Here is an 18,842-nt window from a genome sequence, read left to right on the forward strand (position 1 = left end):
TTTAGAAATCATGGCGGTATAACGAATTTGGCGATGAATTGAATTTTCCATCTTTTAGGAAATAAGACATAGAGTTATCGTTCTTAGAAATACCATTTAGCGTTTCTTTTCTTATTATCACATGTACATGTATATATAAACATATTTCTATATTTGAAAATACTTCAAGTAATTTTTTTAATGTACAATTTTGCTAAAACAAAATATTCAGTTATGAAATTAAGACAAGTACATGTGTATGCATGTAAATCTGCACGTTTGATATTGAAAAAAAAAATGCTTGGTCGATCGTCGTGATATATTGCCTATAGTACGCAAAATAAGTTCTTGAATAAATTCATTATGAAATCATAGTTAATGAAACGTTCACAATTTCTGACTTATAATTATTTTTTAAGCAAACTTTGCATTGTTTTTAAAAGCAGAGATCATCAAAATATTTATCGTTATCGGCGTATACTTTGCAACGACCGCTTTCGTGGCGAAGTGTTGATTTATAAATGATTTTATTAAACAGAAAACAAAATTGTTCTAACAGTTCATGTTAAAATTATTGTTTAATTAATTTACTTAATTGCACCTTGACTGGCTTTGCATGCTTTACAACAGGGATAGCGTCAACCAATTAGCCGCGCTTCACTGACCACATGCACCTGTGGCGGTATTATCGAGATAATTAACACTTAAAAATGGACGTTTGTTGTGAAAACAGGGTGGCGGATGGCATGCGAATTTGGCGTTATAAAGAGAATTTTATATAGCAGGAAAAACGTTCTTGGGAAATCATGGCGGTATTGCGAAAATGGCGATGAATCGAATGGCGATAATTCGAGAATTGACTGTAATAAATGTACATGGACTTACTTTGAATTCTTCAGTTGGTGTAGTAACATCATGGTCCACAATGTTGTATGGGAACAGAGTGGCAGCTAGGCTGCTGATGAACTCTGGGGTAGATGCGAGGTGGATGAAGTCTGCCTGGTTGTGGTACAGAAACAAAAAGAACTGCATCAGCGTCACTGGGTACTCCTGTATCCACGCTCCACTCAATTCCTCCTGGTCCTGAATTGTTTGTATTTAAAAAATATATAACTTCTTAATTCTTTGACTTAGACAAACAGCAATGAAAATTCCAACAGACAAACAACACTATTAAACAAGTATGTGACCCACTAATCTGGGCTGTGTTCAAGATCATCATAGCAGCTGGCCTAGTTGTTACTTTAGATACCTAGGTCTTACTGAACACACTTTATGAATGAATGCTTGTTATGGCTAGGATATCATTCAAGATTGTAGCAGCTCAAATATAGAGCTAGTAGCCTTTATGAACTTGAACACTGCCCAAATCTGTGTGTAACCTACTGACCTGATTGAGCATGCTCCTGATCATGCTCAAAATGACAAAAGCTGCCTCAGGACAGAGGTCAGCATGCTTCTCCTTGGCAACTATGGAAACTGGTTTACTGGCTGGTACCCCAAATATCACAGTCCACACTTTGTCAATATTCAGCTGAAAAATACAAAACATTTATTGAAAAATACTTAACATTCACCAGATAATGTTTCTGCTATCACCTTATATCTCTGGAAAGTAGAAAATAATAAAAGTTTTTTTCTAAATTTAATACATGTATATGATGATATAAGTACTGTACCTCCACATCAGTTGGTAATTTGTTTACATGTTGACCTAGTAATAGTGCCATCATTAGGAAGTATACTTCTGGTATGTTACTGTGCTTGGGGAGTAGCCATTGTAATGCTGTGAATCCAGGCACCTTACAGACCTCCTGATTTAGCTCACGTTTCTGTCCAGTGTTCTTAGTACTTATGTTTAGACCTGAAAAACATGAACATTTCATTCAATCTCTTACTATAATATTCACAGACAAATATTTCTCCCAAACTGTTTAACGGGGTAGTCCTAAAGATTTGGAATAGCAAAGAACCTTACAGAAGTAGGAGAGGGTCTGGTGTTTCTTCCCAGTCTAGGGATAACATACGTCACTATAAGCTAAGCAAACCCGGTTTATGGATAAAGTATTTCACATCTGAAGAGGCTAACCTAACATGACTCCTACATGCTGCTTCAGAACTGGTTCTGTATTACTCAGCCAGCCCCCTCCTGGTGCCCCCTCTCGGAATTTCAACAGTGAAGCTGGATTCTGTAGAATCGTTAGGAGCACCCTGAGAGCAGTGATGACTGTGGTGTGATGAACATGTGGCTGAACAAAGAGAAGCAACCAATCAAAGCCAAGCACCTTCTGAATTTCCTCTGGTACTCTGAAAATAAAATATTCTGCGGTAAAATATGTGTAGTAAGAAACAAAACTGTGAATCCACAATGTTAAAGAACTCATAGGATATTATGCAAATTTAACAATTATTGTGCTGTCACATTTTTTTTGAATTTCCATTAATTTTTTTTCTTTTACGTGTTTATACACTGCAGATATGCAAACAAATAAACTTACACATTGCTTCCAGAAGATGGATCTTGTAATAACTCCAGTATAATTTCCAAACAATTGTTTCTCATTTTGATTTTGTACATAGATGAACCAATATCACCATCTGAAACATAAACATTGCAAATCCTTAGATGAACTTTTCATAAAATTAAGAGTTATCAGTTATACATGTATATATCTGTGTTGTGAAGCATTCAAACACATTTCATAAATTAATGAAAGGGAGTATGCAAAATACCATATATTTTTCTTGTATAGTTTAAAAGTTATGGACATAAATCAAGAAGTATAATAGTTAGAGGCAATTAAAAATCTGCAAATTAACATGCAGATTTGTAGGGGTACAAGGGGACATTACCAGCATCATCTGTAGGGCTGATCCCATTTATCACCACCTGCTTCTCTGAGGCCGACATGGAGGGAAGAGTAGACACAGTAAATTGTCCCAGTCTGTAAACAATGTTGTCAAAGTTAGTGGAAAAAAATCAAATGTACTGCATCTTTCTAAGGGTAAAAAATTGTAGTCAATAGCCTAAGGAAATTTTAATCAAACAAAATCAGCTACTGTACTTTCCTTGTCAAATTGACTTACTTTAGAAGTGCAATTTTAGCGATTTTGAAATGGTCACTGAAGCTATAACAGTGACATCATTTAATTTTTGGCAATAGAAATTTTTGATTGTGGCTGAGGTCAAAACTGATTGTCCTTCAAAATGTCTGCTTATATGGTATACCATCTTTTTAAGGTACACTATTGCATCAACTGGAAATTTTTACAAACAAAATGCTCTGTTCACTATACAAAAGAGAACATCATACAGTAGACAATTAAAAGAAATTATTATCACTAGAGATGGCTTTGATTGTGGCTACAGAATATTCAGTACCTACAGTAATTACAACTTGATAATTTACACAGCATGATGATCAACCAAAGAATGCATTATAAATAGAGAAATCTACAGGTTATATTTGTAATTCAATGAGGAATTTAGACCCTATGTTCCACCAGGAACCTAAAGGAACCATGATGAATGATGATGACTATGTAAAATTAAATTTTACTTCTTCATATTAATATGTGCATGTTTTTACAAAATTCACAGGAATAAATGCTCTTGTGTTTTTCAAAATAACTTTGTACCACTGAATTATCAGTTAAAGTTACCTGGAGTCAGTGAGAAGCTCAAAGAAGTGTTCATATAAAGACCTCTGGAGATCAAAGGGAGCATGATGCCACACCTGTAATACATATGGGAAATATAAATGATAAGTATTTTAACATCATCACAATTTCCAAGAGTAGGAAGTGGATTTAAGATTAACTTTCTTTACAAATATTACCTCTAGTTCGCACAGTAAGTCCTGGAAAGCTTTCTTGTTGGGGATGACAGAGCTTTCCCTGCCACTGTCTACAGTCCCAATCAATGAGAACGTCAGGTGTAAAATGTGACTGTTTAAAAGATTCTGTTTCTTCTTGTACAGCATGGACAACAGCTAAAATATAAGTAAAAGATTACATACACATAAATTTAACTCTCTGTCATGAAAAAGTTAAATACATCTTTTTATAAGCATTTCAGAAAGTTACATGTTTACTCTTTCTGAAACACCATTGATATCTATTGAACGAAATGAAACATAATAGTATCCATTCTTTATACCTGATAGCCACTTATCCTTTCCATGTCCTTCAAGATGGATTTGTTGCTCTTGACAACACAAACTAATGCCTTAACTGCAGCATACAACTCCTCTACATCAGATGCCATGGCAACCAACCCTAACAAAGCTGAAGCACCTCCAATGTTCTCTAGCATTTTGGCAACGGGACGTGGACAGAAAGTTCGAACACCTGTGGAAACAGAAAAATGTCAATGAGAATGCTGAGTACACTTCAAGTAACATTTCATGGCAAAGGCATATACAGTGCACATGTATACGAAGAGAAAATTTGTGTGGTACAAGACAGCATTATCTATAAACTTAATGAATTATGAGCATTTTATGTTATGTTTACCAAGGTATCCTATGAGTATTGCACCAAGACTCCTGGCTGGTCCATTCAGATGACCTGCAGAGTTGTGGATGATCCTAATAGGTGTAGCATTGTCATGGGCAGACATAGCCAACTGTAAAGCAATGGAATATGGTTCAATATACCTTATCAATAAGTAAAAGGTTTCCCAATGATTTTTAAAGTACATGTATTCATGAAATAAAAGCATATAACAAATTCCTCTTACAAGGAAGCAAAACCGTCCATCATTGGTGATTCATTACAAGCATATTTTACTGTATCTAACAATACCACTGATCATTCAAAAGAATTTTCTACCATGTTTTAACAATAAAAGCGTTATTTTCATATACCGTACATTAACGATTTTAATTTTCAACAACAGCACACTGACCTGTCTTGCTATGGACTTGCTGTCTACTTTGCTGTAGTTTTTCCTGATTAGCAGAATAGTCATTTGGGACACAGCATGTGCATGAACACCAAATACTAGCTTCTCTTCTGCCACAAGAGCACCTGACATCTCTACATCATCTGCAAGAGATTAAATTGATAAAGACTTGATTCAGGAATGTATCAGATAGTGATGAACTACTGTAAACCAAATTTTACTGGTATGCAAGAAACAAATGTGAGTTTCCCAACCTTTTCTTACTCTTATACAAATATACTTTGACCATTCATATAATGTTACCGCAGTCCCAAAAACAAATAAAGGTGGTTGGATTTCACACAAAGAATAGAAAATAAAATCGACACAATCTTACCTAGGCATGTGGACTGAAAACTTCCCACATAAGTAGGTCCTAGTTTGTATATACAGCTGATCACAGAACCAGATATAATGTCCTCCATTAGATGACAGGGGCCCTGTCTCCACGTCAGACGAGAGTTCCGTCGTAGCTGGGGAGGGCTGCCAATATAGGCGTACACTGATGTAAAGGCTGTAGGACTCGCTGTACCCCCTCCACCAAGATTGGGAGAAATGTAATGCAGCTAGGAAAAAAACATGTAGACTACTCACTACAGAAAGAAAAGACCAAAACCTGAACCTAAATGTACTACAAAAGTTTCTATTCAAACATGAAATGAATGAAATGATAATCATATTCCTAGTTGTTATCTAGCTTAATTTCTACAAAAAGAAAATTAAGTTCTCCATCTAAAGTGCATGAAAACACCTTTCATATGATATAATAAACAGTGCATCAATCTACCATCTTGTTCTATGGAAATGTAACACAGTTTTGCTTCCCACAGAGCTCCAGGCAACTTCTATGCTTTTAATGTAGTTTTCAAACAGAATACTCAAACAAAAAAAAAGTAAAAAATAGAACTGACATACAGACACAATACAACAAACATATCACTGCCTGCACAAACCAGAGCATTAATATTAATAATTCCCATTTTTCAATTCCATCACTTTTCCATTGTACGTGTTAACAGCAAGTTTAAAAGTTTTTCTTAATGGAAAGAGTTCAAAACATTAAAAATAATATACCTTTTGAGTACTAACTAACTCAGCATCCACATACAGGCTGACACTGCTGTTTTTCATTATTCCTGCCCTGTGGAAAATTAACACCAGGTGGTGCCACTGTCCTTCCTGTGTCAGCTCAGGGCACCAGAATCTCACACAATTGTCATTCAATACAGGCTCAGGTTCATGTTCCAGACCAGTCACTGTGTGTATCAATAAGAAGACATTTGAGTACAATACTTTTTTAGTAAAAGTTAAATTTGAATATTAATTTAATTAATCTAATTACATTATCTCTGTTGGATGGATGTACATGCATGGTTAGCGTGAACACTAACTGAGGGTATAATTTGTGGAAGAACATTATTACCTGAGCTTGGTAGATGAGTTTCTTGAGTTGAAACAATAAGAGACCTTTCTCTAGAGGACAGGGTGACAGACAGACAGACAAGGTTCTCGTCTCGTCCTTGCAGATTTCGGACAACGGTCAGCAGACGCACTGGATGAGCATCAGCAATCACACTGAACTTGTCCACACAGAACCAGGTGGAGAAAGTCATACCCGCCTGTGGTGGAAATATCCGCTCCCCTGCAAAACAATGGCAGCATCATCTAATGACAAACATTAACATGTAATTATTCATATATAATTTTATTAAAATATTTATATGGACATGCTTCTTTCCAGTTCAGTGGGAAAAAAGCACTGTTTTCTCTATTCATATCCCTACTCATGTGACTGATTAAGCAGCCATGAACATAGAATTTAACAAAATAGAACAAATTAAAAAATCAGATTTACTTAAGTTAGATTCAATTTTGAAATACCTGTTCCTATCCCTCCAATGACAGTGGAATCCACCCCCACCACACCACTGACCACAGAGGGGGTGGGTGGACCCTGAGGGGCAATACTGGGAAGGTACAGGCAGCCAAATCCCTCTGTTGTCATATCAAACTCCACAAAAGCCGGAGTCACAGCAGAACCATTGATCCTGGCATCCTTAGGTGTTGTCATGGAGACCAGACATTTTACACGAGTCAGGGGAACAGCTTCCCCGGCTGATTTCAGTTTGTTCTCCACTTGTATTGGTGTCCTACGCTCGTCAATACTTGATGCTCGACTGACTGGCCAGTTCTGACTCCAAGAGTTCTCCATCATCTTGGGACTATCAAACATTTCATCCACCGATCGACAATTCAAAGGTGATCCAAGTCGCAAAAAATCTCTATTATAGCAAAATCAAACACTTAATAACCGTCAATTATTATCTATGCACAATAAATTTACTGTTAATTCAATGGGAAGAAAATCAAAAGCTTAAGAGCATTTCACTACATGGGAGCATGTCATTGTTAATGTTAAACATGAAATTTTTTTTTGAAAATCGAAAATTTAAATTCTAGTAAGACAAGCATATTTTCATAAGTCTTTAGGCAAAAAGTAAATCAAACAAAAGAAAATACAATTAGTAATCAGTAACTGGTAAACAACCTGAGATCCCTGGGTGTCAATGCCTGAGCTGCCAGTCTTTCAAACATGGCTCTGAATGGAGGGTGTAGGGGGTGAGAATCATCTGCTAGAGCCACATAACCCAGGGTCAGGAGCTGGTGGGGCATCCCCGCATCACACATGATCTGCTGGTTCCTCTCTGTGTACAGGACTCCCTTCAGCAACTCAGCTATATAGCTCTGTAGGCCTAATGATGTCTGCAAGAAAAAGAAAATTCAAAATATATTCGGGTACATGTATAAATCTCAGGTAACAAATTACACATGGTCATTGATTAAAACTAAACATATCCAAATGTTAAAAAACTAACATCCCATAACATTAGCAACTACATGTATATTAATCCGTAATGTCTTTTGAATATTTTTATTCATAGCATAACCTCTTCTCAGAATGAATGCATGTAGAATTGCAATAAACTGGAAGTAACATTGCTTTGTGGGTATTTATCAAATATAAGTATAACTCACTGTTAACTGTCCTTCAAACTCTACAGATGGCAACAAATGCAGAATAGAAATGACAGCCCCTGGGTGTACCACAATAAGGTCACACTGTATGTTTACAGAGAAGGTGATACTCCCGGTGCTTGCTCGTTTGGGGGAGGCCGTATGAGATTTCTCCTCCTCCTGTACCATAGTCAGTCTCTTTAGAGCAGGTGAGTCTGTCTGCACTTGAAGACAAGCTGAGGGTCTAGATAAAAAAATGGAAAATCATTAGAAAAGTTGCAAGTTTCAAGAAACTAAAATTTAAGGGGAAAATAAAACCTGTAGACTCTAGATATGGTAAGATTGCTCCAACCTGTCAAATGTATCCAGTACCATGTTGTACAAGAACTTGATCATGATGGCAGCAGACTGTAACAGGACTGGGGTTTTATCTTCAATCCTAAAGAAAACATAGGTAATTAGAGATTACAGAGCTCACCTCAACGAATGTTGTCTTTAAGTAAGGCAAAGTCACACAATTAAGCAACAAAAAGTGTACATTCCAAAAATAAAAATATTTAAGCAATTCTGATACTTTGAAATAAACCTATAAAACCTATATAAAAAATTTAAACTAGTTCTTCTTCATGAAAATGTAATTAAAATCCAGCATCGGATGCAAATTTGAGAGTTTTCATCCCTTGATGCCTCATTTGTGCAAGTTTGGCATATACATTGCTATATAAGCCTTATAGTTTTATGGTAATAGACCTGCAGCAATAACTTTTACCTGGTCCATTATCTGAAATATGTATGTCGAATTCGGCATCCGAAGCAAGTCCACTAGTGTGCATCCTAAGATGTATCATCCATGCAAGATTGCTCATTATAGGGCTCATAGTTAATTGGAAATGAAACCTGCATCAAAAACTAACATTTTCACTCATCCACAAAATGTAGGTCAGATTCAGCATCCGAAGCAAGCCTGGTAGTATGCATCCTTAGATGTATCATCCATGCAAGTTTGGTCATTAAAGAACTTATAGTTACTTGGAAATGAATCATGCACCAAAAACTTTAACCTGTTCACTCAACCAGAAAATGTAGGTCAGATTCAGCATCCGAAGCTAGCCTGGTAGTATGCATCCTTCAATGTATCATGATCCATGCAAGTTTGGTCGACATAGGGCTCATAATCACTTTGAAATGAAACCTGCACCAAAATCTTTAACCTGTTTACTCAACCAGAAAATGTAGGTCAGATTCAGCATCCAAAGCAAGCCTGGTAGTATGCATCCTTATATGTATCATCCATGCAAGTTTGGTCATTAAAGAACTCATAGTTACTTGGAAATGAAACCTGCACCAAAAACTTTAACCTGTTCACTCAACCAGAAAATGTAGGTCAGATTCAGCATCCAAAGCAAGCCTGGTAGTATGCATCCTTAGATATATCATCCATGCAAGTTTGGACAACATAGGGCTTATAGTTACTTGGAAATGAAACCTGCACCAAAAACTTTAACCTGTTCACTCAACCGGAAAATGTAGGTCAGATTCAGCATCCGAAGCAAGCCTAGTAGTATGCATCCTTAGATGTATCATCCATGCAAGTTTGGTCAACATATGGCTTATAGTTCCATGGAAATAAGACCTACACCAAACACTGCTCCAAAAATGTTTACCTGCACCAAAAACATTAACCTGGTCATTCCTTTGCTGAAATTGCAGCATCTGAAACTTTGACTGGTATAATGAAACACACTAGAAGCATCCTCCATGCATGTCTAATCAATATAGGACATAGAAGTACTTAAAAAGAAAACTGCTCCAAAAAACTTAACCTTAACCTGGGACGCCGACACCGACGGTATTACATAAGCTCCCCCAACTTCGTTGAGGTGAGCTAAAAAGTCAAACTGTTAGTTCACCATTATTAAAACCAGAAGTCTCTGTCGAGACTGAAGCTCTACTGGTTTGAACTTATAGCAAAGGAAGAGAAGAGTACTTAAGCAGCTGGGATTTGAAACTTTACAACAGCAATATATAGAATAATGATCGTTGATAAAGTCTCTTTATGTTCTTAGTGTAGTCTACTTGTGTGCCAAGTTATATTGAAATCAGACCAAAACTGTAGGAGGAGTAGCATTTTGAAACAATTTTACAGACATTTCAATTTTTAGTAACCACAGCAACACAGTTCATCAAAATTAAAATTTGATACACAAAATTATGCATCTTAGTGTATTCTACTTGTGTGCCAAGTTATATTGAAATCAGACCAAAACTGTAGGAGGAGTAGCATTTTGAAACAATTTTACAGATATTTCTATTTTTAGTAACCACGGCAACACCGTTCATCTAAATCAAAAACCGATATATAGATTTATGTATCTTAGTGTATTCTACTTGTGTGCCAAATTATACTGATATCAGACCAAAACTGTAGGAGGAGTAGCATTTTGAAAGAATTTCACAGAAATTTCTATTTTTAGTAACCACGGCAACACCGCTCATCGAAATCAAAAACCGATACAAAGAATTATGTATCTTAGTGTAGTCTACTTGTGTGCCAAGTTATACTGAAATCAGACCAAAACTGTAAGAGGAGTAGCATTTTGAAAGAATTTCACAGAAATTTCTATATTTAGTAACCACGGCAACACCGTTCATCGAAATCAAAAACCAATACACAGAATTATGTATCTTAGTGTATTCTACTTGTGTGCCAAGTTATACTGAAATCAGACCAAAACTGTAGGAGGAGTAGCATTTTGAAAGAATTTCACAGAAATTTCTATTTTTAGTAACCATGGCAACACCGTTCATCGAAATCAAAAACCGATACACAGAATTATGTATCTTAGTGCAGTCTACTTGTGTGCCAAGTTATATTGAAATTAGACCAAAACTGTAGGAGGAGTAGCATTTTGAAAAATTGTTTACAGACAGACAGACAGACGGACAGACAGACAGACGGACAGACGGACGGACGCCGGACGCATTACTATCGCATAAGCTCTTCTGGTCTCTGACCAGTAGAGCTAAAAACCAAACTAATAAACAAACAAACAAAAAAATGGGAGTAATTTCCAAGACAGAAACACAGCAGCTGATACATTTTCAGTTTCTTGATTCAGTTTTTATTAAGTCCAAAAATGTTATACCAAGGTTGTTAGATTCATAGCCTTCAGTCAGTTATCTGTCAATTTATTAAAGTTCACTTGATATGAAAAAAAAATCTGTCTAAAGCCTCACTGAGTTTAATCAATATACCGGTAAATATCAAATGTAGTCATCAAATATTAGTTTAAACCACATTTTATTTGAAGTTGACAAGCAGTAAATACAGGCATGTAGTACAGAAAATAAAAAATTACAGACCTTTTGAGCAGCATTCTTTTCATTGAGTTTAGAAAATTTATTAAGATATAATGGGTCCGTAATTTCTGATAAGATTTACCTATTTCTCTCATATTCAGTCAAAGATATTGTTTTCTTTCAAGCAATTTTTGTAAAATATTTATTTTCAGTCATGCTCTTCATTAGTGCAATGTAAACTAGTGCTAATTGTAACGGGGACCGTTACAGATGTTCCCCAAACGCTCCCAACTCCTTTTGGTGCCATATTCCCTATAAGCTTCATTAAAATAAGACAAACTCTATGCATTTGAGACTTTAACAACGTTTACCCAGAAGTGTACCAATTTCATTCAAATTTTAGCATTGCACGCATGCGCATGTGAATGAACGTGCGTAATGACCATATAATCTTGTCTTCACAATTTATAGATTTTAATATACCAAATATCAAAGTATTTAATCCAAAAGTATTAAAAAATACGCTAATTCAAGTGTATTTTTTATTTTACTCATTTCATGTGCACGCACGTGCTCACATGAGCATGTCGACCATACTTTCTTGTAGAAGTCCATTACATCTATCTATGTTCTAATTCCCACCCCGTTTGGTTTAAAACCAAGGGAGTTATAGCTGTTCAAAGTTTCAGCCAATCAGATTGCAGTGCTTGTACATGCACGTGTATGCATGTGCATGGTGACCATATCTTCTTGTAGAAGTTCATTATATCTATCCATGTTCCAAATCCTGTCCTGTTTGGTTGAAAATCAAGGGAGTTATAGCTATTTAAAGCATAAGCCAATCAGATTGCAGCGCACGTGCATGCACGTGTTTTCATGATAATTGTTATATATCCTATTGTAGGATATCCTAATACATGCCTATGTTTAAAATTTCAAAGGATTTCGTCAAAAAAACAAGAAAGATATTGAGACTTTAGTTTCAGCCAATCAGAGCGAAGCGCACGTGCATGCGCGTGAGATCTCGCTATTTTGACCATGTCACCATGTCTGTACTACTAATATATCCTCACATTATCAGTTTCAAAGCATTTCATAAAAAAGTAGAAAAATAACGGCAATATCTATCATATTGGTCATTTCACGTGTTGCACGTGAGCGCTCTTGCAAGCACGTGCGCGCAAAATGACCTTGACTAGGCAATTCTACATTACATGTCTACTGACCCTAAAAAGGTTTTACCTACATCGGATGAACAGTTTACAAGATCATTCCCGGACAAAAAAGTACCCAGGAAGAAGAAGAAAAATAATAATAATAAGAAACAGAGTAAAAACAATATGTTCCCCAACTTCGTTTGGGGAACATAATTACTACTGTATTTCAGAAATAAATGCATGATGAAGATCTGCTTACTGATTATCCTGATTTTTCCAGAAGAAATCCTCCCACACAGCTCTGCTTTGATCCACCTCTGTATTTAATGATTCCTCTTTACTTTTGACCTCATCATCTGGGGTGCTGGTATCAAAGAGAGGCTGAACATCTACAGCCTCAGAAAAACATCCCAGCAGTCGCACCGCTTCAGTTAGACTGTCATATTGCACCTAATGACAAGAAATTAATGCAATATAGAGCAAATCGCAAAATACCTAAAGGATTACATTGTTTGTGACGAGCTGACGCTTTGCTTGTCGAGAACTTTAAATTCTACGTCACATTCTCGCCACATCAAAGGACGTAACCGAGATCGCGTCTCTCCCACACTAAAGTCGGTCAGCTGCAATACACATTGCCGACGTTTAACGGGTTTACAAAAGGGGACAGAAAACACAAATCTTTTTAAACAGTTTGAAAAGAGCATTATTTATATTATATGCATTTTTTAGAGTCCATAATAAATTAAAGCCGTGAAAATTTAATTTTATAGCATTTACCATTTGTGTATATGGCACGGTATACATGCGATATAAAATGATGTACATGATCAATTTAATTTAATTGTTTCAAATCACTAGTACTGTTGATGTGAAATGATTTTTCTGTGGAAAAGAGAAATATTCCATTTATGTATCAAACCATGAAATTGAGACTTGAGAACTTAGTATACATAGATTTTTTTTTACATGTATACCCCAAACAGCCGTATTATACCAGTATAATATGTACTTGTACTTTAAGTATCCATATATAAAAGAACATTTCTGTTAAGAAGAGAAGTATGCCTATTCACAATTGTCAATAATTATGTCAAAATACTAAATTAGAACGGGTGCATAGTTTTGCTTTAAAAAATACACACATGTATAATAGCTCTCTCTCTCCAGGAAACATTTCAGTGGCTGAATATACATGTATATGTATTTCAATCTATTGCATCAGTGATGTTTAAAATATGATCAGGTATTTTCGTTTATTTATCACTCAGTCTCTGATTTTTTAATTATCAGTAAGCACACATTAAATCCATTCTGATTGATCATATACGACACACATGCACTGCGGCAGAATTTTTAAATACTGTGCATTGTGTAGAAAAGTACTCAAAAGCACATTTTCGCAATCCTTTATAAAACTGAGATTTCTGTAAGAACATGTGAATACCCATAACAGGGAACCCATACTGAGCACTACGTACGCAGAGTTTTTGCAAACAGCAACATATCCTCCATATATGGGGGGGGTTAGAAAGGAAAAAACAGGTGCGATTTCAGCGACTGTGGGACAACTTTATCGAATGCTAAGACAACTTTTAATAATTATGCGACTCAATGAATATATATTTATATTGTACTAATGCAGTGGAACTACAAGAGGCCCATGGGCTACATCGCTTACCTGAGCACCGTGGCTAAGAAAATAGCAGAAATCAGCTCAATATTGAAAGTTTAAATCCATTAAATCCATAAGTGGTCCCAATCTACCTTTAAAGGGGATGGGAGTATATGTGAACAAACTTGAATCTACACTTCTTGAAATTTTCTCCCATAAGTTTCAACATTCTTGGCATTGAATTTCTTGAGAAGATTTTTAAAACATGTCATCAATTGCAAATTCTCACATTTTCTGAATTATCTCCTCTAAGAAGTCGCCCTTCATTTGAATAGACTTGAATACCGTTTACCAAAAAATGCCTTGTGGCAAGTTTGGTTAACATTGGCCCAGTGGTTCTAGAGAAGAACTCGAAAATGTGAAAAGTTTAAAGACGGATAAACAGATGTTGGGCAAAATGTGATCAGAAAAGGTCACTTGAGCTTTCAGCACAGGTGAGATAATAAAGACCAATTGATATTAACTTTGTTGTGTTACATACAGCACAGACAAGTAATTGGTGACAAAAGTGTAAGGGGGAGGGGGTATGCTCTCGTTTAAATCCGATTCGTTTTTCCCTTCAAATACGTTAGATCTGACAGGCACATAACATAAAGGCCAGCCCTCGACCCACCCTACTTTTTTTTCGTTTCAAACATATTGTTCGAAAGGTTCATTGAAAGGCTTTACGTTTTAATTAAGATACTTTACAACCGCTTAAGTAAACAGTTTCATGTTATTTTCGTACATGTATATACTAAAAATATCAATTCGTGAAAATTATTGTGCATTTATTTTTAATTTTTTTCGAGAACAGTCTATTTATTTTTCAAAATCTGCCAGACCCATCTCTAGGAATTAGATTTAGGCTTTTTGACATAGGCGTCGAAACCGGGCGAGCGGAGAGTGGGGGGGGGGGGGGGGGGACTTTTTCAAAGTTAGACTTAGTATAGACATTGAACATTGCTGCGTAGGTATACCCACGAAATAGGAGTTTTGTGTTTGGAAAATACACATCCCTTGTTTTTGTTTTTGTGTGTGTGTGTGTTGTTGTTTTTTGTTTTTTTTTGCTTCTCAGGTTTTTTTGGGAGGTCTAAAAAAAATTTCTTACCCTTAGCCCCCACTTTAATTTGCTTCTGACGCCCATGATAATTAGATATTTTCCGTCGTTTGGTATTAATTACCTTGTACATACAACATTCGTTAAAACTTAAAAATAAATTGAACTTCAATCATTAAAATTTGAAGGTAAATGGACACGTCTTCCCAGGCCTTCCCTCTTTATCTTTTCTCTCGAATATACGCATAAAGAGGGTATCCATTTTTCACCAGTATATTTTGTACCAAATTGCAACAATCTCAGCATGCATGACTTGGGTTGATACACGTAACTAATAAATCTAATGATCAACGAATCATGCACTACTCGACTTTTATACTTGTTCGCAAATATGAAAAAAAAGTAAATTTTGCGATAATAGAATAAAATAATCGACCAATTAAAATATTCGTAATGGACGGGAAAAAATCTTTACATTTTTAAATTCAAGGTTAAAAAAAACTTTAAACTTTGCAGGTAACATTCAAGAAAACGACATCGGGACTGTCTACTCCATTTTTTTGAACCCCGAAAACAAGCTGTATGTTGCAGCTGACCGACTTTAGCGTGGGAGAGACGCGATCTCAGTTACGTCCTTTGATGTGGCGAGAATGTGACGTAGTATTTAAAGTTCTCGACAAGCAAAGCGTCAGCTCGTCACAAACAATGTAATCCTTTAGGTATTTTGCGATTTGCTCTATTATTTCTTTTAAATGCAAACAATACTGAAATACTCAAAGTATTTCTTTCTTTTTAACTTGTACTTTTTAATCAAAGATACATTTGAATTTGAAAATCTGTATGAACCAACCTGTGTCTCGAAGAATTTGGCATTAGCTGGTTCATATCTCATGGCTACGGTAAGAGTGCTGAACACAGTTTTGAGTATACTTAAAACACTTGTTCTATCCACTGAAAAGAATGATCAGACATAGTCAATTATTCACAAAAGAGATAAAAATCATCTGAGTTTCTGTATTTTATATCTATCATTTAATGAACTGGCTATTTTCAACTGTCTTACACTGCTCCTTCTATAGCCATGAGGAGGGATAATTAGCAGTACCTTTACTCTGCTACACAAACCTGAATCCCAGGGGGCTTTGGGAGGGTCCAGTAGACATCCCTCCATGGACAGTAGGAGAGACATGACATACACAAATCCATTCACTTTTCTGAACACAGTTCTTGATCGGTGGCTCTCTCTTAGTACAGTCAGCAGGGCCTACAATTTGTATATTATTTAGAAAACTGTAGTTGTGAGTATTCAAGATAAGGATTTTGAACCTTAACCTGGTTGAAATTTCTTGAGGCAGCACATGGACCTCTAGTCTACCTTGATTACATGTCTACTATGATATGTTTACCTCTACCCTGTGCGAGTCATAAACCTTACCTTCATTGTGTTTTTTAAGCCTAACCTGATTATATAAACCTTGAACCTAGTTTGAGTATGCTAGCTCAATGTTTACCTTGAGTATATGAGTTTTGAGTTGTAGTGAGAGTACTGGGGAGGTGTGCATGAGTCCCAGCAGTGTGGCCATGTCGTCATCCCCCTGGGGGGACAGGATCAGCTGTTGTATAATACCGAGGGCCTGCTGCCGGCATTCCTCGTACTGTACCATTCCATGGACACAGCGCGCCCCTCCACACTCACGGAACACATCTAAAGTAAAGAGATTACAGCAGTATAATAAATAGATTAATTAAGGTCCACAGACCAAAAACCTTTACATTTGAACAACATGAAATCTTTTGCTACACAGATAGTTTTATGTTACATCTCCCTAAAGGACTTGGTCAAATTGTCATAAAGTTGTGCCTCTGCCTCTTCAAGTCATTTTTTTTCATGTTATTTATTTTATTTCATGTTTTTGACTAGTTTTAATGGTCTAATGGATCTTTAGAAAATAAAATTGTACACAGTTTACCTTGCACATAATACATTTATTATTGATATGTCAAACTTTATAGAAAATCCAATTCAGCCTCCAACTCAGAGGTGTTAAAAATATTGATGACCTAAATCTAACCATTAATTATTTCACGGTAAACATTTCTTTAAAAGGTTTCCCTGAAGAAGATGGTTAAATATTCTTACTGGCATTGCTTTGGTTGGATGAAAGAAGTAAGGTTAGACAATCCATGACTAAACAACCAACTTCCTTTTGTTCTTGTGAAATAGGCTCTTGAATTTGTCCTGAAATATGCACATGCATAATATCATGTGAAGAATTACTTTTATAAGTGGATTTTCTTTAAATCTGAAAAAAAATATCAAACTTTTCTTAAGTGTGGATTGAATTTATTTGTACCTTCTCCTGTTTCAAACAGAGCTGCATATCTACGTAGACAAGTGACCATGACCTCTAGCATTCCCACTTCCCGGAAAACGTCTTTGAACAATGAGTGAAACTGAAGAATTCGCTGGAGAGTCTTAAAACATAGGCCAGTACAAGAAGCTGATCTAGAAAAAAAAAATTACAATGAAAAAATTATTTCACCATGGACAACATTATTTTTAATTAAAATTGTGGACAACATGAAGATATAGGGATTGACACTTAACATTTACCACTATAAATTAAGGTTTCCTTCAATACAAGAAGTCTTAATTAAGTACAAAATGTTTATCAAGTTTCTTTCATTATAAAATACAAATGTATGCAAGCAAGATACATGTAAAAATTTTTAATTGCAAACTTACTGGTTAGATTTGATGAGAATGCTTATGCTTATCAACTCTTTGCATGGGACAAAATTCAGATCAAATATGACAAACTCCAACAATTCAAAAAACTTTTCCTGAAAATATAACCAAACAAATAAAATACATGTATAAGAATATGACATTTACTATTCAGACAAAAAATTGTGCGAGACCTAAAATTTTAAAGGAGAGAACTCAACGGCATGTACTTTTTTTTAAAAAGTCATCACTATAGTCTTTATTATATTTGTAATTTTCAATCCATAGAGACTTTTAGATTATTGTGTAATTGTTTGCCGAGTTACCTGTACGTCGCTTGGTTTTGTGTAGATTTTTTCAGAGAATTGTGACAGAGTGTGCTGAGGTTCCAGGATAAAGTAGTTTGCGTTGTCTTGGTGATAGATACTATTGATCACGTCCAGTATAACAGTGCACAGTACACTGCTATTGGCCTAAAAGAACAGAAAATACATGAAAACATTTGAACAATTATCAGTGTTCTGGAGAACATACATGTATGTGCTATTGTGCAGGCTGGCAGCTATTTATCCTACATTCTACCACGATTATTGAAAACTTCAAAGGAAACTGGCGGACATTATTCTCCAATAAATCACGAACGTCATCAAAAAATTATCAGATCAGAAACTCGTATCAACAATTCAAATGCATGTTTGGCTGTAGAATGAAATACTTGTTTAGACCACATTGATGTGTCGTCTTTTGCAGTATAAACATTGTAAATTGCATCAAGTTTCTGATGAATGTCGGTTTTTATAGCTGAGCGGGGCTATTCCACGGAACTCCCTACACATAAAGTAAGGTGATTTTAGCAGTGAAACAGGAACATGATTTTGTTATTGTATATTCATTCTTACTGACCAATACATATTATGAACAAATTTGTAATCTAAAAAGGCTATTTTTAATGTAACGAAAGCTCAAAACGTCTGCATTCTATACACAGGTAAGCAAACAAATTT

At 35.7% G+C, this 18,842-nt stretch overlaps 1 protein-coding gene across 1 annotated transcript in view; it reads right to left on the reverse strand.

The window, feature by feature from the left end:
• LOC134273348 (WD repeat and FYVE domain-containing protein 3-like) overlaps nt 1-18,842 on the reverse strand; it is a 41,466-nt gene that overhangs the window by 16,959 nt on the left and 5,665 nt on the right. Inside the window, exons 11-38 of the mRNA XM_062755550.1 lie at nt 18,165-18,311; nt 17,857-17,954; nt 17,465-17,616; nt 17,251-17,349; nt 16,622-16,815; nt 16,236-16,374; nt 15,961-16,061; nt 12,656-12,846; nt 8,292-8,378; nt 7,961-8,183; nt 7,473-7,687; nt 6,806-7,206; nt 6,348-6,566; nt 5,999-6,180; nt 5,262-5,490; nt 4,889-5,028; nt 4,495-4,606; nt 4,139-4,329; nt 3,819-3,971; nt 3,643-3,716; nt 3,256-3,270; nt 3,067-3,108; nt 2,833-2,924; nt 2,478-2,577; nt 2,069-2,286; nt 1,659-1,843; nt 1,370-1,513; nt 865-1,062 (exon numbers count right to left, since the gene is read on the reverse strand). Coding sequence (XP_062611534.1) covers nt 865-1,062; nt 1,370-1,513; nt 1,659-1,843; nt 2,069-2,286; nt 2,478-2,577; nt 2,833-2,924; nt 3,067-3,108; nt 3,256-3,270; nt 3,643-3,716; nt 3,819-3,971; nt 4,139-4,329; nt 4,495-4,606; nt 4,889-5,028; nt 5,262-5,490; nt 5,999-6,180; nt 6,348-6,566; nt 6,806-7,206; nt 7,473-7,687; nt 7,961-8,183; nt 8,292-8,378; nt 12,656-12,846; nt 15,961-16,061; nt 16,236-16,374; nt 16,622-16,815; nt 17,251-17,349; nt 17,465-17,616; nt 17,857-17,954; nt 18,165-18,311 — 4,341 coding nt within the window. The remainder of the gene's footprint in view (nt 1-864; nt 1,063-1,369; nt 1,514-1,658; nt 1,844-2,068; nt 2,287-2,477; nt 2,578-2,832; nt 2,925-3,066; nt 3,109-3,255; nt 3,271-3,642; nt 3,717-3,818; nt 3,972-4,138; nt 4,330-4,494; nt 4,607-4,888; nt 5,029-5,261; nt 5,491-5,998; nt 6,181-6,347; nt 6,567-6,805; nt 7,207-7,472; nt 7,688-7,960; nt 8,184-8,291; nt 8,379-12,655; nt 12,847-15,960; nt 16,062-16,235; nt 16,375-16,621; nt 16,816-17,250; nt 17,350-17,464; nt 17,617-17,856; nt 17,955-18,164; nt 18,312-18,842) is intronic.

This window comes from Saccostrea cucullata, unplaced genomic scaffold (assembly GCF_032062105.1).
Source record: "Saccostrea cucullata isolate Sc308-1 unplaced genomic scaffold, CSIRO_AGI_Scuc_v1 ctg31, whole genome shotgun sequence".
Taxonomy (NCBI): domain Eukaryota; kingdom Metazoa; phylum Mollusca; class Bivalvia; order Ostreida; family Ostreidae; genus Saccostrea; species Saccostrea cuccullata.